This window comes from Rattus rattus, chromosome 1 (genome assembly GCF_011064425.1).
Source record: "Rattus rattus isolate New Zealand chromosome 1, Rrattus_CSIRO_v1, whole genome shotgun sequence".
NCBI lineage: Eukaryota > Metazoa > Chordata > Mammalia > Rodentia > Muridae > Rattus > Rattus rattus.
Window position 1 is genome coordinate 107957372 of NC_046154.1, and position 20796 is coordinate 107978167.

Below are 20796 nucleotides of genomic sequence, written 5' to 3' on the forward strand. Positions count from 1 at the left end.
CATTGATGAAACCTTTTCATCGTGGGTTTTGGTTTTTATTTGAGCTACTTCCTTGCTTTCTCCTATTACAAGATGTTCCAGGATGGTCTTGCATGTTTCCCTTCTTTTATTGGAGAATAGTATCAGAAACAATTATGTGCATCACTGGACAGGTTCACACAGATAAAGTAACTTTTGTGTAGTACATTATGAATATGTTAGGGTGCTACAGTACTAATGCATTACTACACTCTTAGTTATTGTTTCTCCATCTCTTAGTGTGGGATCTGTAGACATTGTCAGATACCTAGACTCCTTCCCTCCCTCCCTAAGTTGGTTTTTCTCAGTTGTAGAACTCACAAGCCCCAGGCTCCTGTCAGGCAGATAAACCAGCTCCACCATTAGGCACATTCAGGTCACTCCTGGACTATCACGCCTCCAAAACTTTGGTATCCAAACACCTTAACATTCATTCCTTTTGCTATAAAGTTCTATAGTTTGTCAAAAACTGTGTTATATGTCCATCCATAATAGATTTACTGTTCTAAAAATACATCTATATATCAGCCATTCGTCTTTCTCACCAAAACCTGACACCTACTGATCCACGTGCTGCTGCCTGTAGTTTGGCCTTTTCTGTGCTGAATAATTGCAGCCTTTTTCATTTGATGTCTTTGACATAACAGTATCCGTTTAACATTTCTCTGTGTCTCTGCATGATGTAGTAGGTAATCCATTTTATTATTGGTTAGTATGTCGTTGTACCTACGTACTGTGATTGATTCACGCCCTGGCCATCATCATTTTTAGTGGTTTAAACAAAGCTACTTGTAAATGCTTACATGTAAGTTTCTGTGAGTTTCCACATGAATTAGGCAAATCCATAGAGTTTAGTTACATGGTCTTGGTGGTAAACTCTGTTTAGCTGTCTTAGAGAATGTCAGGCCAATAAAATACTTGTATAGAGTTTTGTGTTTTGTCAGATGACTGTGGTGACTCTAGCTCTTTACTAGCAGGTGTCTAGCTGGGCCATCTGGTAGGTATTGAGGAGATACACAGTATTTTATTGTAATTTGAGTTTCTGCATTGAGTGATGATACTCAATATCCTTTCAAAGGTGCATTTGTCATCTGTATTTTTTTTTATAAAGAATCAATTCATATCATCGCCTACTTTTTTGGACTTGTTTTCTTGGTGAACGTTAGTAGTTGTAGCATACAAATGCTTTGTCAAGAAGTTTCGTGGGTGTGCTCTTTCACACGGCCTTAGCCTTCCTGCTAACAGCCACTGGTAGATGAGGTCTCCGTTAAAGGTCCAGCTCCTCAGTGCTCAGTCATGAGTCATGGTCTTTTATGTTTTCATCTAAAACAGCCGCAGCAGATCAGCATCATAGAGATTTTCCTTTTGTATTTTTCTCTATATGTCAGAGTTCAGGTTTTTCATATGGGTTTTTCATGTGTTTTGAGATAATTTATTTGAAAATTATAACCTACACATATTGAATTAATTAGTCAGAAGCCATTCTCAGACTTGTATTTAGGAAAACATCTCCTTTTTGCTGCTTTGAAAATGTACCATCTGGGTTGGGGATTTAGCTCAGTGGTAGAGCGCTTGCCTAGCGAGCGCAAGGCCCTGGGTTCGGTCCCCAGCTCCGAAAAAAAGAAAAAAAAAATGTACCATCAGCTTCATTTTGAGCATTAATTATAGTTTTTATCAGTTTCAAATTATTCTTTTTGTTGTTAGTTTAAGTCTTACTGCAACTCATAAGAGATGAATTCTCCTTTTATGCTAAGTAATACGTAATTTTGAGCAATAGGCCTTTCCCTTGAAACCACCTCCTTCAGCTTTAGTGCTCTAACATTTTGAATGATTTTCATTTTGGGGTTTTAATTTTATTAATATTTTACATGTTAGCACTGAGTTTTGACACATTGCATATCTTTAGACATGAACTTGTTTTTCTTCTCTACCATTCTTAAATATAAAAATTTAATTATAAAACAAAACTTTGCCACACTGAATTCTTCAGCATTTCCCACTGTGCTTCTCTATTGAAATAATTTAGTTGTCTTCTTGTCAGCTTGTCAACCTTTTACTGAATCTAGAATCCAGTAATTCTCTTTTCTCCTTACTTTCTCAAAGGAAGCTTTCAAAGTGTAAGGCTTGCTCAAATGCCCCTTCCATTCCTTAACCTCATGGTTGGTCAGTACTGTGCCTAGGGAGCTTTCTTTTGCGTGAGAGAACACCATGAACAGTCATCTTGAGAAGGAGAAGTTTTATTTCATCTTACAGCTTGTGGAACCTGGAGGCAGGAGCTGCTGCAGAGGCCATGGGCGAGTGCTGCTTACTGGCTTGCTCCTCCTGGCTTGCGCAGCCTGCGTTCTTAGCTCCCAGAACCATAAGCTTAGGGCTGGGGCCATCCGATGTGAGCTGCCCTCCCAGTAGTCAGTCAAGAAAATATACCACAGCCCAGTTTTGCAGAGGCATTCTATTCTCGGTTGAGTTTTCCTTTTCAACCTGACAGTAGCCTAATTCAAGTTGACACAAAACTAGTTAGCACTTTCTGCTATAAACCTGGGAACTGAGGTACTATCCAGAAATGGATGAATTTTACAATGGTTTGTTGCAAATTTTTGACCAGCTGCTGTACTGTTTACTCTGGAAGTTATAAGATTTTACAGTCCTGGTTTCTCCATATTGTCACCAAGACCTTTAGTTCTTTCATTAGCCTATTCTACTGTTACGGAGTGGCATGTTGTCATTTAGGCTTTCATTTTCCCGATTAAGTTTTAATGTTCTATATGCTTATTAGTTGTTTGTATGTCGTCTTTAGAGAAAGAGCTCCTTACTACATAGCCATTTAAAATAGGAACATATTTGAGTTATAAGTTCTTAGTCTGTGTACTAATCCTTTACCACATGTATGATTTGTAAATGCTTTCTGTCGTTTGCCTTTTCAGTTTATCGATTGTTCTCTTTGATGCACAGAAATTTAAAGACTCCTAATTAGTTATTGTTTCCATTACCTGTCTTTTTGGTAATAGCTAAGAAATAATTTCAAAATATAATGTCATTTTGAATTTTTCCTATGATTTGTTATAGAATTTGTATAGTTTTGGGTCTTATGGTCAGATTTTTAATACTTTTAAAATTAATTTTCACAGATGGTACAAGATTAAAGGTCTAGCATCATTCTTCTTGCATGTGGGTTGGTTTTTTTTAACAGTATTTGATGAAGAGACTCTTCTTTGTCCATTGAGTTGTATCTTAAGAACACTTCTTGATGATCCTTTGGTGTAGGTGGTAAAGTCTCTCCTGACTTCTGTTTTGTTACGAGATCTGTGAGCTTGTTTTATGTCAGCATCACATTGGACTTGTTGGGGTGGAGGGAGATCTGCTAGTGGCCACACATTAAAAAAGGGAGTTTTGTTCCTCAGCCGGAGCTGTCCACCTTCCACTAACTGTCCTGGAAAGGATAGAGTACAGCCTCCACCTGTCAGCAACGGTTTAACTTGTTTCGTCTGCTCGTGCGTGCATGCGTGCGTGCGTGCGTGCGTGTGTGCTCTCTCATGCATGCTCTCTCACGTATTGAGTTAGAGGACAAATTTGTGGAGTCCAGTTTTTTCCACCTTTATGGGACTTCAGGGTATCTAACTCAGTTCTTGCCAAACCCTTAACCCGCAGAGCCATCTTGCCAGTCTCCCTCTGCCTTTACTCCCTTGTTATGTGTGTTTGTTTTTCCCGTGATGCAGCCCTGAATAGTTGTCCATATTCCAGTAAATGACCACAGCTCTAATTAAACTCAGTAGGTGTCTCTGTGTGTGTGTTTTCAAGATTTATTTATTTGCTCTATTTAAGTACACTGTGTACTGTTGCCATCAGACACACCAGAAGAGGGCATCAGATCCCATTACAGATGGGTGTGAGCCACCATGTGGTTGCTGGGAATTGAACTCAGGACCTCTGGAAGAGCAGTCAGTGCTCTTAACCACTGAGCTATCTCTCCAGCTGCCCCTACCCCCTTTCATTTTTTTAAGACATGAAAATAGAAAGAGTACTTGTTGGAAAAAGTTTCCAGTTGGAATGGGCAAGGTTATGAAGTGGAGTGAATATATTATATACATGTGTAAAATTATCAGGATAAATTAAAAAGCTGAAACAAGCAGCAGCTAAAGACTTCAATCAATAGTCTAGATTCCTCCATAAGAATGGATTGAAGCAGTAGGAATGATGTTGAAGACAAGGAGGCCCTTACAATGGTCTAGTGATTTAGGATGGGGCTGAGGTCAGTGGTTGGAGGTAGAATAGAAGGAAATGAATAGCAGAAGGACTAAATGAATGGATATATTGGTTATTCATTCATAGAAGAACTTTTTTTTTTTTGCAGCTGACTTGTTTCTGAGTTGAACATAGCTAAGTAGATGTTGGTTATATAAAAGCACCCCCTCCCTTTCCCCTCGGGAGTTTCTCATTTGCTTTTTTGAGACGTGGTCTCACTGTATACCCCAGGTGGGTCTAGCACTTACTGTGTTCAGCTACTGACCTCCAACACATGCCAGCCTTCCTGCTTCAGCCTTTTAAGTGCTAGCCTTACGCATGCCGCCGTCTTGTCCAGCGGAGCTTCCGTTGTGTGCTGCTGACTAACTGTTCTTGACGAGCGAGCGGTGCGTCCAAGATGTGACAGAGACAGTTGTTAGACCCGGCGCGAGAGCGTGCACTTAGTGAATAAATAAGCTGGCCTCACTTTTTTGTGGGGAATTCAAGATCGAAGGGACAAATTGTTTTACATACAACAGTATTTGTGCTATGGTTTATTTGTCTCTTAAAAATATCTTTTTTTTTCTTTCTCCTCCTTTTCCTTTTTTCTTTTGAGACAAGGTCTTTCTTTGTAATCCTGTCTGGACTTTAACTCAGATACTCACTTCCCTCTGCTTCGCAAGTGTATGGGTTAAAGGTGTGTGTCACTACACCTGGATAATTTTTTAATATCTATAAAAGTGTCACTAATGGAAAGAATATTTTTAATTAAACTGTATATTTTTAATATACCTAGATTGCTGTTTTTTCTTTTATTGGATATTTTCTTTATTTACATTTCATTGATTGCGGTTTTGTCACTTAGCTATATTGATAAGCTTAAAACCAGTTTAGACCTTTTTTTTTCTTCTTGAAGTGTAGATGCAGAGAAAGTAGACAGACTAAACATGACTACAATTTGACTATTTTTTTATGGTGTGTGGGTATTAAAAGCATAGAAGAAAGTGAAACTTGGCACTTTGTTCAGGTATTCAGAGATAACGAACATAAAACAAGTCTGTGAGCACTAAACACATTCTTCTAACATCACAGTCCTGTAGGGAGAGCCGTGGTGGAGGCTGGAGATAGTGAATGGTGCCAAGTCCTGAGATGACTTGAGGAGGAGTAGGAAGGCGATTAGGAGCTGGGAGAAGTGACGTTAGCAGAGCAGTGCAGTGCATCGGAGCCCTCATCTCACGCCTTCCCTTCAGGTGTGCAGTCTTCCTTCAGAGGGTCGTGCTACTGCACACCTCTTCATTGACGAGAAAGGGTAATTTTTCAAATTAGAAATAGGCACACGACTCAGATAGGTCTTTACCCCCACTGGTCCTACAGAAATACTAAAGTTAGAAGTCAGACAACACAGACAGCACACTCTAATCTTGGTTCTGTCCTGAGATGACTTTGTGGCTTAAGGGAATCATTCACTTCGTGAGAGCCTCAGTGTACTCATTCTGCCCAGTGACGGGGCTGCAGAGATTGGTCAAACCAAGTCCCTTCTGTTCCAGGGCTCGGTGCTCCTAGAAACCTGTTTTCTCTAAGTTTGTCATTGTTTCCCATCATTTAAACATAAGTGCCTATGACTTTGAATTTTTAAGACAACATTTAATACATCGTTTTATGCTTGTGTTTTACTTGCATGCATGCATGTGCTCCATGTGTGTATCTATTGCCTGGGGAGGACAGAAGAGGGCGTCAGATTCCCTAGGACTGCAGTTACAGAGGTGGTTGTGAACAGAGGTGGTTGGTAGACACTTGCCACTCTGAAATTTCATTCGTTACAGTAATTTTTCAAATCCTATTGATTATGAGTTTCCATGATAGAATTTGTAATAATTCTCAGAGTTTGTATCTCTAAAATTTCCTTTTTTCTTAATGCCAGTTACTCATAGAATAACCTTATTTTAACTTTATGTAAATAGTCATTTAAAACTTTTATTAGAATTTGTTTTGGTAATGAACTCAATGGAAAATATATTGAAATATCAGTGTCCTAATAAGATCATGTAAACTAAAAAAAGAAATGTAATCTATTTATGTCAGATAAAGATACTAGATATTAGTACATTTGATTCATCCGTGTTTAGTCTTTATACTTTCTTACTTTTAGTTCAGTGTAACGATAAAGGGGCAGTAGGACAGAGGTGTAGACTGAAGTAAGCAATGGTTTAGATGTGGAATTCTGTGTTATTGTGAGTATTCGTGACTTTAATTCTGAAGAGTCACAGTCACGATGCCTATGGACGTGACTTTTTCTAGGAGAGCAGAAAAGGGTAGATTAAAAGTAAAGGTTCTAGACAGGAACTGAATGGGAAAAGGAAAGACCATCGCTCAGCTACTCACTAGACATCTTCTGTGAATTCACAGAGAATATAGTGTGTCATCTACAGAATATTTCAGTTACTGGTTACTAGGAGTTTTCTAAAGGCAAGAACGAAATGTGTAAACATGATTTTTTTATCCTGGTACAGAAATCTAAGGGAAGGATTTGAATTCATACTTGTTAAAACATTAAATTCTTCTTCACAGATGCAAAATGACTTCATATTCTAGAGAATCAAAAGAGCACAGGCTTCAGAAGAATAGAAGGTTATTGTACTTAAGTGTCTTAGCCATAATATGTTGAAATAAAATAAAATCCCAAGTACATTTAAGGGATTTTTCCTTTGGCAGACTTTTCCCCCTTCTTACTATTTTTTTTGTGCAAATTTTATTTATTTTAAAATATCAATTAAAAAGACAGGCTTCCCCTTTGTAAAAGAATAAGTACATTGTCAATGTTAAACCAAGTATTTGTTGAATTTCTTATTCTAGACTGTCCGAATACCCTTTATTATTACATGGGTAATTGGGTGCTGCTTTGGGTTGTTTAAGAACTGCTTTGGGCCCAGCAGTGGTTGCATATGCCTTTAATCCCAGCACAGAGGAGTTGGAGGAGGCAGGCAGATCTGTGTGAATTTAAGGCCATCCTGGTGTATAGAGTGAGTTCTAGGACAGCCAGAGCTACATGGAGAAACCCTGTCTCAAACACCAAAAACAGAACAAACAAAAAGAATAACTGTGCTGGGAAATTCACTGTGATTTTAAAAGAATTTGATGCAGAACCATTTATGTAAGCAAGAGGTTTATTCAAGCCAGGTGTGGCGGTATACATCTTTACTCTGAAGGCAGAGGCCGGAGGATCTCCATGAGTTCAAGGTTAGCCTGGTCTAATAGTTCCAAACCTTCCAGGGCTACTGTTGATACCGTGTCTCCAAAAAAAGAAGAGAAGAAAGAAAAAAAAAAAAAAAACAAAAACTGAGTCCATTCTAAATGAGGCCTTAAGTTTAAAAAACCTTTAAAACCTATAACTTTAAAAGTTGGCAAGCTTGGTATGGCATCACATGCCTGTAACCCTCTAACAATCGGGCAGCTAAAACAGGCAGGTCACAAGTTGTAAGCCAAACTGGGCGACATAGAGAGTTCAGGACATCTGAAGCTGTACAGTAAGACCCTGTCTCAAGGTGCGCAGTATGATATCCCTTTACTTGTAAAGCCAGATATTCTATGATAGCCTTACTGACAGTAGTAGAAAATTGCTAAAAGGAACGAGTTTGAGTTTCTGTGTTTTACATTTTTTAAGTATTTGTGTTGCAAATTAATTACCAAATGTTAATAATATATTATGTCTTGTTTTTTTAAGTGAATGAATTTTTAGCTTTTGAGGGTCCCATCTTGTTGGATATGAGAATTAAACATCTAATCAAAACAAATCAGTTAAGTCAAGCAACCGCTCTAGCAAAGCTGTGTTCTGATCATCCCGAGATTGGTACAAAAGGTAGTTTTAAACAGACTTACCTTGTCTGTCTTTGCACATCATCACCAAGTGAAAAGCTAATTGAAGAGGTGAGTATATTTTTTGTTAGTAATTATTTTTTAAAGTGGATAAATTAAATTTACATTAGAATGTTTTGGACTTCCTTAATTTGTAAATAATGGAACATGATTGTCTTATACCATGGTATGCTTCTGGGTAAGGGCAACTTGAATCATATGGGGCAGATTGGACCTTCTGATTTATGTGACGAGTTTGTTTGATTAAGCTAAGGGGAATATGGTGTCCTTAACAGTGCGATGGCAGTGGGGTATTTTGGCAGTATTCATGTCATAACTTCATTTTTATTTGACATCTAGGAATATTTTTAGACTAATTTAACAAGAAGAATATGACTAGGGAGAAGTCATATAAATTATCTCTGTATGTGTAGACTGTCTTTAGATACATGTTATATAACAAAATATACCATCCAAAAATTAAATGTTATTTGCATATTTTATGTAAATTTTTAGCTTCTTTTTAAGATTCTGTTTATACTTCATTTGTATTCAAGTGTAGAATTTGCATAGAGTTTTGGAAGTATAATCATTACCCAAAAGGAAATTCTTTATTTTTATGCATTCACTTTTATAATTAAAAGTTGATATAGTAGTTTGTGTTTAAAGAATTTACATAAAAATTAATAGTGTATTGAACTGTAAGTGTTCACTCTATGAGCACTGTTTTCAAATGTCTTATATTTCTGCTATATATCTTGACTCTAAAGTGATAAAAACGAAATAAAGGAATTGTGGAGATTCCGCAAAATTCTGGTATAGACTGGGGAGATTTTCACCAGGTTCCATCTCTTACTAAGGAGGTTTTAGCAGTGTGTATTTGCTGAGAGGGAGACTGTCGGGTAGGTGGGGCCAGGGTGCTGGCTACTGATAGAATTCCCATGCTCCATTGAATAGCTTCACCACACACATGGCAGCACTCAGTGGACTCTGCATTGGTTTGTTTGTTTTTTTTAAGACATGAGGAAATCGGGGAAAGGAAATGAAGGTGGTCAGGATCATACTTCATTGTGTACCAGTGGAAATTGCCAAGAGTAGAGTACCTTTCTCTTTGGTGGACTTGATACTTTAAAGGGAAGGCTGAATTATGAGATGAAGAACACAGTTACATTCTGGGTATACTCCCCAGTAGACAGAGAAGCCCAATTAGAGTTCAGAACCATGGTTGCCTCAGGAGATTGTTACATGAGGGTAAAGATTGTAATAGCTGTGTGCTTTTTCCTGTGATTGCAAAACGAAGAAACTACATGGTAAGAATTTGGACTAAGATGATAAACAAGCTTCTTGCATATGGTGAAAGCCTTAGGAAAACCAGAGTGATTTCAGTCAGTTTCTAAGCTGGATGGAGTAAAACGTAGGCTTTCAGGCTTGGACCTTATTCAGTTAGTTTAGACATAGCCTAACCTATAACTATTTCTCCTTACCGATTCCTGTATTTTCACAGACAACTTGCATTTTCAGTCACCATATATGACAGCAAATCTAAAACTGAAACTTTCCTGTTAGTTGAAAATGAGAATTTAACTGACATGTAAAATTTTCTTATAATAGCCTCTTAGTGTCTGTGGCAACAAATGCACACTGAGTTCTACAGACAATGGGGGCAGTAACAGTAATGGCGTGTAGTCTCTGCACTAATGAGGCTTGTTAATGGAGAACTGTCTAAGAGCATGGTTGTTAGATCACCTTTGAACTTAAAGACTGAGCTTATAGTCTCAAAAACTGTGTTTCTATTAAATAACCCAACCTTGAAATACGAAATTCCTATTCCTTCTTGGTAAAATTATCTAGAGTCAAGCAGCAGCAGCAGCCTGGTCTACTCTGAGATACATACCAGAAAAATTCTCTTTAGGGAGTCTAGGTAGTTCTTTCATTAAACACGTAGAGTTAATTGTTTTATTTTGTTTGTTTTTATCTTCTTGTTAATAAACATGGCTCACCAAGATCTCTGTGTCCTCCAATCAAGGAAAGATGTCAGTCACACTGATCAAGTTTTAGGGTCTCTGTGTATCGATAAATCCTTGTGAAAGTCTTTTTTTTTCCCTTAGAAATAGATTTGGTAATACTGTTTTTAGAGGTGTATTTGAAACTTGTTTCTTGTCCCATATGGGGAAAATGTTTTAAAGTTGACTTGTCAACTAGACTTATTATTTCTGCCCCAAGGAAAAAGTACTCATGTCCCTTGCACCTTGAAACTTTCCCAAAGACATTGCTCCCTTTAGGAATCGTGTTCACAAACATACATCTCCCCCCAACCCCCAGCTTTTGTTCCTTTTTCTCCTTTCTTTCACTTTGGGGTGTGTGTGTGTGTGTGTGTGTGTGTGTGTGTGTGTAGATTTGAATTTTAAAAGCATGTTCCTTAGAGAATTCGGGGATAGATTTAATTAAAAGTCATATGTAGTCTGGATTGATAATCCTGAGGAAATTCTTGTCCATATGACTCGATGGGCAAAAAATGAGCTATTTCCCAATAGTAATTGCAGCTGTCCCTGTTAGATGGCAGACTTGAGGGCTATTAAACAAAAAGGATGTTCATCTAACATTTCTTTAAATAATGAGCTTTTCTTAGATTCTTGGCAGAGGTAATAAAACAGTTGGCAACTTTAGTTTACATCCAGTTTATCAGTTGATTCTATCTTTAGAATAAACATGGAAAAGGTTTTGAATGCCCTTTTCTCTTTAATCATCATTTCCCTCTTCACATTCTGTGGGGTAGAGAGAGTACATAAAGTGTTTGCCATACGAGTGCAAGAACCTGATTTCAGATCCCATGAGCCCAGTCAAAACACAGGTACCAATCATGTCTGTAGTCCCAGTGTGCCTGGGATCACAACATGGGGACAGCAGTGAACAACAGACCCAGGTGAAGGCAGACAAACAGTCAGGGAAGACAGGCACCACTTTAACTGACACCATGTCATTCATTCCCCTCCCCCACAGCACACACGGTAAAAGAGTTTTTTCAAAGTCCCCTTAAATAATCAGCTCTGAAATATAACCAAAATACTTTTACATTTCCAATACACATACATATCTTATAAACTTAAAACACACAGTCCTTAACTGACCTCATTCCAATTCGTTCTGTAATAACTGCAATTCCATAATATAGATTTGTGGTCTATTTAACCAGACAGTTGGATATTTAGATTGTTGTCTTGTAAGTGAACATTCTCGAATCCTTGATAGTATACGGATACCTTTAATTCACAGAGGTTGACTTGATTCTAAGAATCCACATATTATAGACATGGGAATGGTTGCACAGACCTGTAATCCCAACACTGGGGGTTGAAGCAGGAAGATTGCAAGCTCCAGATCAACACAAGCTATGCTCAGTCTTTAAAAAAAAAAAAATCAAGTATTAAAACAAAGAATCTGTACACTGTAAATAGGATAGAGACCGGTTATTCAGAAAAGCAACAACAACAAAACGTGGCAGTGAATGTGCCCTCTGAGAACAGTTTGTGAAGTTCTTTCCGGACACTGCAGAGTGTTGATAGAGAAATACCAGCCTGTTATAAATGTTTTTACACTCCTTTAGGTATGGCGATAAGTTGGCTTTTAAATTCTTTTCTGTATGAAACTATCTTATTTTGCTGAGCACACTGTAATCTTGAGACTATTAATGTATATTTAGAACTAATATACTTTAAAATATAATTGGTAAACATGAAGTACTACTTAAATGTTTTATACTTTTATTAAGCAGAACAAAGAACCATATAAAAATAAAGTCATTATTTACATTTGATAAAGTCATTATTTACATTTGATATTATATTTCTGCTTTATAAGAGGACTTAGCATTGTATATCTTTAACAAATAGACCATTCTGTTTGCTCTTACATTGGAAATGTGGCCTATTTTATAAAAAGAGGACATAGTCCCTAAATTGGGATAGTGGTAATTTCTGAATTATATTGCTTTGTACTTTGTAGTTTTAACACAATTATTGTTCAAATGATTATATTTTACTGCCACAAATTTAATCTATTTATTAATTTAAATCTAGTTCTGTTATCTCTATTGGCTTCCTTTTTTTTTTTTTTTTTTTTTAAGAGTCCAATTTCTGGCAAATCAGGGAAAAATTAAGTTTGAGCAAGGGTCCATACCGTATAAGTCTGGGAGCTGAGTTTACTCCTTGATGCCTGTGTAGAGGGAGAGGAGAGGAGCAGGGCCACAGAGCTGTTTCCTCTGAATGCTAGTGCACGGCCATGCTTCCACATGCACTGGAGAACCGTAGTAGCAATAGAAGCTTTTAATTGAAGTTTCTGTATATTTTGAGGATATTTCGAGATATTTCAGTTGGTGCATTGTGTGCATTTAGATATGCATACACATACATATGTTTTTCCCCTATATGTACCCATATATACATATATATAAATAGAGGAATAAATGCATTAACACATATGCTTAAAATATTAAGAGTTGATTTAATGGAGGTACTGTGGGATAATCTACAATTGGTACCATGTGAGCTTTCAACAGGAATTCAGGTTTTAGAAACTATGATGAGATTCAAATAAATCATATTGTCAAGAGATAATGAATTTTTAAAAACTTGAACAATGTAAAATAAATGAAAAGTAAAAAGCAATGTATTGGACCTCAATATGCTTAGATATGTGGAGTTCTGAGATGAATCTAAGCCTGTATTGAAGTCTTGACTGTCAATAAATTAATAATTTTGAGTAGCTTAAATCTCTTTTAGCATCCCTAGTTAGCAAATCTGAGGTCTGAATTTTCCTCAAATCTCTTAACTTTTTGAACACAGACATATCACCAATGAAAAATTCCACATCTGCCATCATGTTATGGGTCACAGCAAGACACAGGTACACTAAAGATACTGCATGGGATAATGATCTTCAGGCAATGTGTATAAGATGTGAAAAGAAATTTTATGTTCAAATTTGGATCCCAAACCCAGTATCTCATTGTATATATGCAAATAATTTTAAAAATCAGAAAGGTAAAGCAAATCTGGTTCCAAGCAATTTAGGTAAGTGAACTTCAGCTCTGGTAGTGTCGATTACCTATGCTAATTCTGAAGAGCTGGCCCTAATAGGTAGTTTGCTCTCATGATTGTTATTAACATGTTATAAAAATGGTTTTAAAAAGAACTCACAGCTCATCTGACTGACATTTATCATGATGAACGTGTTAGAATAATTAAAATTAGCAAAACCCTTATAAAATAATGTAATAAAATGATAAGAGTTTAGATCTTTGATGTCAGACAGGGTTTGATTTGTAGGTCTAATTCTTAATTGTTGAAAGCAAATCACATAATTTCTTATCTGTAAAATATTACACTTCCCGCCTAGTGGGAAAATTATAATTATAGTGTACATGAAATGTCTGACATCGTGTTTAACATGTTATAGATATTTTAAAACAATGATTGTATAAACATATATCTTTTGGTCCTTTGTTGGGTTGTGTAAATGGGGTAGCTCAGGTAAAGATTTGCTACAGCATGTCTGTCAGGAGTAGTGGACTCCTCTTCCATACTGGAGTTAACTGACAGCAAGTCCAGACACACTCAGTCTTTATTCAGCCTTTCCCCTGGGTCTGTCTGACCACACACAGTTTAGGATTCTGTCAGAACAAGCTACTCATTCCATCCTTATTTTAAAATGATTGTTGCTAGCTAAAGAGATGAGTGAGGGATTAAGCACAAAGGCCTAGACTTGGCTCCTAGCGTCTACATGATGACTTACAGCCACCCGGAACTCCAGGCTGAAGGGATCAGACTCTCTTCTGGTCTCTGGCGCTAGGCACACACATGGCACAATAGGCACCAATACATACACATAACCGAAAACAAAATCCTCTTTCACATCTTTAAGAACAAGTCATTGTTAGATCACAAAAAAGGAAATTGGTGGTTTTCTTAGTGTTTGTTCTGTTTTTGTTTTGTAATCCACCCTAGCCTAGAAATTATGATCTTCCTGCCCCTCTGCCTTCTGAGTGCCGAGATTTGTCTTCAAGCACCGCCATGCCAGACCTCTAGTTTCCCAGTCCAGTTGTCACAGCCTTCATCCTTACTATTACTGATCAACCTTAAAATCATATGAACACTCGTTCAGCCTTAAACACATAACACACATCCGTCTGCTGACCTTGGTTGATGAGTTGTGAGAAAGGTTATCAAGCAGGAGACTTGCGGTTTCTGTCTATTTCATGAAACAAAAATAACATCATCTATTGATATAGCAAATTGTAGACATCATTGGCTAATTCTGTTTTATATGTATAAATAATAAAGTGATACATCTCAAATTTGTCTTAAGTACTAGGTTAAATGATTCAGGCTGTCTTTAGAGTATATGAACCTCCAGGAACGCTTTGAGTTGGAGTAAGTTTCTATGGAGAGGAAAATAGTAGAGATGAGTGGCCAATTTTGAAAGCGATACAGTTACATACAATATTCTGCATTGTTTCTTCCTGTAAGGTTAATAGACAGTTTACTAGTCTATATCCACTACATTTTCTGTGCCTTCTGGTTTTAATAATGATTTGAATCAGTGAGTCAAAGAGTAACAGTAACAGAGTAACAGTGCTGTGTGTTTCTTTTCACTAATGGATCCAATTTAATGGATAAAAGATGTTTATGATTAATTAACACCTGTTATTTATTGAACATTCATGCACTTCTGAAGGTAGTTGGGATCCTGTGGGTTTTTTTTTTTTTTACTACTCTCAGAATATTATATTAATATTTTATCAGTTATAAAGAATGGTTATTTTTTTAAAAACCATTGCCAAGTCTTTATCTCATTTATCATTTAATAGTGTATAACTTAATGTTTTACTGATGAGAATTTGTGTGCATTGAAAAATATATATATATCTCCTAATGCCACTTCATGTCCTATTTCTGTTTCCTTTTTCTATAGATTTCGGAAGTTGATTGCAAAGATGCATTAGAAATGATCTGTAATTTAGAATCAGAGGGTGATGAGAAAAGCGCCCTTGTTTTATGTACCGCCTTTCTGTCACGGCAGCTCCAGCAAGGAGATATGTACTGTGCTTGGTGAGTTGCTTTCCTTTTCTAAAGAGATTTTGTTAAATTAGAACAGAGGTCAGGTGGGGTGGCACATGCCTTTAATCCCCTTACTCTGTGGAATTGTAACCTGATCTTTATGATTTCCAGTCTAGCCTGGCCTGCATAGTGAATTGTGGACAGCCAACACTCCACAGTGAGACCCAGTCTAAAAAAGAAATAAAAACAATTAAAAGAATACAAAGTAGATTTTAAGAATTCATATTATCAAGATGGCCTCCAGCAGCATAGGGACCACAGACTTCTACATGGCTTCTGGCAGTAACACTGAGCATGATTAACACTGCCTCTGGTGGCAGGAGAGATGACAGAAGGTAACCTGGCCCTTTGTGTGCTGCTGCTGGAGGCCATGCTGATGCCCATGATCTGTACTACTATGGAGTCCGCGTGGACGCCATGATTCATGCTGCCACCTGCTGCTTTGGGTAAGTGGTGTCCATGGCTGCAATGGCATTGAAGGACGTTGGGACAACTCCCAACCCCAAAAAAAGAGAGAGAGAGAAAGAGAAACAGTACACACACACACACACACACACACACACACACACAAATTGAGATTGATTGACTGACTCAGTTTTTTAAGGGGTTGGCCACTGTGGAATGGATATGATGGGGACAGAAAAATATTCATATAATTTAGGGATTTTTAAAATCTTTTTTTCTTACCAAAGCAAAAAGTGTATTTTCAGGTATTCCATTCTATGCAATCTGATTATCAAATAGTTCATATTTTAGTTTTAGGAACTCTTTGTATTAAAGACAATACAATTCAAAAGGTTTATTTTATCAGACAGTATTAAATTTGTTTTCAGCTCTTTCTACCAACCTGTGATTAGAGTATATTTTCCACCTACATATCATATATTTGAATGACAGCTCTTACAACCTGTGGAATATAGTCTATTTAATACTGTAGAGACTTCTCCCTGCTGACTTCTCGGGTATTCTCTTTATGTCTTACTCTTCCAGCTGAGCTGTTGTCACTCAGTGGCAAGCTCGTCCTTACAGACAGGCTGATTTATAGCCTCCTGGCCTTTAGGAATATTTGTATTCACACGGCATGTGAATGAATATAGAGCAGGCAAGGTAAATAAATGGCTGTGCAAACTTTTCTGAGTAGTTGCTTCTTGTGAATAAGTTAAATCTTAAATACAGGGGTGATTGCTCTTCAAGTCATGGATAACTACAGCGTGTTTATCGTGGACAAGTAGATTTTCTGGGCATAAGATACTGTGAGAGTCAGTGATGTCTAGGGAATCACTGTTGGTTTAAAAAAGACATCGAAGTGAGTTTTATATGACACACAGAAGCTGCCTCTTACCAACCCTGAAGGGCAGCTTAAGCCTTCATGTTTAAACAGTTTCAAAGCACAGGTGAGAGTTGTTTGGAGAATGAATAGAGAGGACTCATGGGAGGAAGACAGTGGAGTTACAGAGCTTAGGTGAGTAATCCAATAGCACATACAAGGCCTTCCTTATGTGTATGGCATGAGGCGGAAGGAATGTACAGTAAACGTGGACATGCTTTGAGTACAGTAAAAAGTTTGGGCTGTTTGAGAGAACGACGATTCTGTTAGAGAGATGCTGAAGGAGGAAGAAGGGCAGGTGCCCTTTTCATCCAGTCACACTGCTTAGAGATAAGATCCATTCTTAGAAATATGTGGTTTGAAGAACTTGTCGTTGAGAGTTGGATATTGTGCCGGAACCAATCAGGCTGTATGTGGCCTGCTGTTATTAACATGCTGCAGAAGGAAGCAGGAGTTTATTACGACTCAGGTTTAGAACAAGCAGAGTAGATGACACTTCTACAGAACTAGACAGAAGAACGTCGCCAAAAGTTTCTGAGTTAGGCCCTCCGTGGGTGTCTCACTCCAGTAAGTGAGCAGTGAAGAGGACAGTATTGAAGGAGTAACACTAGCAAAAGCTGTTCTTGAGAACAATTGTTGAAAATGCCGAAGCAGGGGGATTAAATGAGGAATGGAATAAAAAGCGGGTATAGCCTGCACATTCACCATTTTAGTTATTTTGTGTGAAAACAATGTTATTAATACCAGATAAGTATAGAATTTAATTTTCTTTTTATTTAACCTTTATGTTACAAATGCGTGTTTTCCTTCTGGGGTCTGTAACGTCATTGGTAGTTTTGTTCATCTGATAGTAACAATCTTCTGGATAGATCTTAATGTAGAAGATCCTTGCTTTATGAAGCTGTTATTTGGGGTGATGGTGTAATTTGAATGCTCAGTGAAGGTTCTATCCCTGAGGAACACCCCTAATCCTAGCTAGATAGGTATGTTTTTAATTCTTATACCTTGTTAGATGTTATGCACACAGATTTTGTATTTTTATATACATAGTCTAAAGTTCAAATGTGACTCAAAGGTTTTTTTTTATATAACTTGTTTAAGTATTACATGTTTTCTTATTAAAAGATTGAAAAATGCTGATTAATACAGTAAGAAACTGCATCTAATTTCTATTCTTTAGAAACTCGAGTGCCAATTTATCTTATATTTAGACATAATTTTATCCATAGAATTGGAATCTAACAGTTTTAATTTCAAATGTAATGGCTATATTGACGTACTATATGATTATTTCATGATTATTGCATTACTCCTGTTTATCCTTCATACTTTTTCTTTTCATAGGGAGCTCACTTTGTTTTGGAGTAAATTGCAGCAAAGGGTAGAACCGTCAGTGCAAGTGTACCTAGAAAGGTGTCGCCAACTTTCTTTGTTAACGAAGACTGTATATCACATTTTCTTCCTGATTAAAGTTATTAATTCTGAGGTAAGAGTAATCAAGTTACTTTTCCTTAATATAATATGTGTAACTTGTCTTTAATAAGAGCTTTACTTTTATTATTTTGACACTTTTTCGGTGATTTTATTATTTTTTCTTTCACTTTGGTGCTTTGGGCCTTGATATTTTTTTTTTTTTAATATTAATCCTTTGACATATTTGCTCTAGAGAAACCTAAATGTTCATATAAAGACAAAAGACTTCCTCTTACCATCTGTAATATTTCCCATTTTTGTTTTTCAGTGTCCTAGTATGTGTTATACTGCTTTGGTCGTTTGGCTCTATGCAAGTTTAGAAAGTAAACAGGAATGTGGAAATTATTCTATTGCTTACAGTGGGTCAGAAAACTGCTCTTAAAAACCCCTCTACTACAAAACAGCCACAAATACTGGATAAAATAAAGCAATGTTTTGTATAGCAGCTGAGATTACAAGAACGTTAAGAAATCCCCCTCCCCTCCTAGGATTCAACACAAAAAGTAACTTCATAACTAGCTCAGAAAGCCTGCACTAGGGGCTTGGCTGTAGATTTGGTTGAGTGTTCGCTGTAGCATGCAGAGCTACAGCACCACATGGACCAGAAGTGGCTGGTGCATACATGTAGTTCCAGATTGCACTTACCCATGACTACATAGTTCAGTACAAGCTTGAGATACATCAGATCTTGTTAGGGAGAAGGAGAGGGAGGAATAGATGAGAGGAAAAAGGAAGTTTGAGTTGATGGGTATCCTCTGAGAGACCAGAGAAAGTATATAGAGATCAGATGAAGTGTTGAACCCTCTCAAATTAGGGAGTGAGTGTGAATTCTTCCCTGTCTGGAACCCGTGAAGTACCATTTCACTGAAAAACTTACTAGATAATAGATGATAGACAGCCTTGGATAATAAATACTCAGCTAATTTCTGGGTCAAAACATGTAAATCTTTCCCCAAGAAATTATAACCATAACTCTTAATACAGATTAGGGAGCTGTTTAGTTCATAAATCCCCGCGCCAAGTAAATGGTGAACGTTTAAGAGGTGAGAAACCTGGGCTGTGACTTAGCTATGCAAACAGGAACAGAACTGCTTTGAAGGGGCGTGCTGTCAGTACAGGATTCATGTAAAAAGCCCTGCATAAGTAAGCTGAGTCCATCATCAAGGCTTACAAAAGAGAGAGAAGGATAGAATTAAGCATGCAGGTTTAAAAGTCATAAACTGCATGTAAAGCCACAAAGGAAAACTGTGGAATGATTTCCCTGAAGAATAGTAGGATTGGGGCTGGAGGTAAGGCTTCGATGTTAAAAGCACACGCTGTTCTTTTGGATGACATGAGTTAGTTCCCAGCACCCATATAAAGCAGGTCACAATCATAACTCCACCTTCAGGGAACCCAGGACCTCTAGTTTCTTCTTGTACCTGCAACTCATGTACACAAACACATAATTAAAAATAATTGGGTGGTGGAGAGATGACTTAGTGGTTGATCCCTGCACCCACCTGGCAGCAGCTCATAACCACCACCTGTGAATCTAGGTCTTGGGAGCTGTGCTGTGCTGTCGTTGTCAAGAACATGTGGTGAAGACGTACGTTCAGAGAACATGTTCACACAAAAATGCATAGCAAGCACTAGCAATGAGAGTAACAGGATTAATTTGTCCAATAGTATGGGTAATGTAAAGAGAATAAATTATAAAAAAGACACAAAATAGTAAAGCATGCAAAAGAACAACACTATTAAAATGACCAAGTTTTAAAAGGTTCAGAACGTTTGGGAATGCAGAAACATAGTAATGGAAAATTTAAAAGCATCTTCTAGAGCACATAGATCATATGCATCTATAGAGCCTGACAAGCAGATGCTGCACATTTGCCAGGATCAGAATCCATCACTGAGCTACCCCCAGTGCTGTGTTACTGACTTTCTTATAGTAACCTAGATTCAGCTCTTTTCTACAGAATGCGTACAGAAGAAATGCCCTAAAAGTGCTATCTTTGCAGGGAATGTAAAAGTTCAGCATCAAAACTTTTTTAACAATCATGTACAAATTCTTTTGAAAGATGAAATAAAAACAAAAATAATCCTCTTTTTAAAATACCTCCTATTGTCTGTATTTGGTCAGTAAGTCTTAAATATATTTTTTGTATCTATCTTGCCCTGAAATAATTTTTCTTTTAGGAGTGAAAACAAAGTGTTTCTTTCCACTTTGTAGCTCATCCTCTCTCTTCACCCTTGTTAACTCACCTTTATTTATTTGTTGTTTTATGTTGTGTAACGGGTGTCACAGTTAACAATGATTGAAACAGGGCAGTGAGTTTCTGAGGCTGTTACTGTGCAGTTTTAGCAGGTAGCTGTGTTGCTACTTAACATCTAGCTTACTGAGCAGCATGGCAGAGCAGAACTCTGAACTAGAAGCACTGGGAACTAGGTGTTAATTGGAACTCATTACTACACCGCCAGCTTAACCAGTCTGGCTTTGCTCTCTCAATTAGATGAGTCAGGGGGATAGCGGAAAGTGACTGCCTCATCCCTACTTCTTTTCTTGTGTGGAGGCCCCTTGTTCTGCCTAGAGTGTTTCTCCATGATGACAGCCATAGTTTAAGCTCAGTATATTTATTTAGCACAGATCGTAGCATATCCTCATAATCATAGTGTGCTTTGATCAATTGAAACAGGATCTTATATGGTCCAGGCTGGCCTGGAACTTGATCTGTAACAGCTTAGAACTCTGCTCCATCCTGCCTCTACCTCCCAAGTGTTCGGATTACAGGTATGTACCACACCCAGCAG

The 20796-nt window shown here is 37.4% G+C and overlaps 1 protein-coding gene across 1 annotated transcript in view; it reads left to right on the plus strand.

Annotated features, from left to right (window-relative positions):
* Znf292 (zinc finger protein 292) overlaps positions 1-20796 on the plus strand; it is a 77428-nt gene that overhangs the window by 46904 nt on the left and 9728 nt on the right. The window contains exons 5-7 of the mRNA XM_032904517.1: positions 7958-8160; positions 15058-15194; positions 17875-18016. Coding sequence (XP_032760408.1) covers positions 7958-8160; positions 15058-15194; positions 17875-18016 — 482 coding nt within the window. The remainder of the gene's footprint in view (positions 1-7957; positions 8161-15057; positions 15195-17874; positions 18017-20796) is intronic.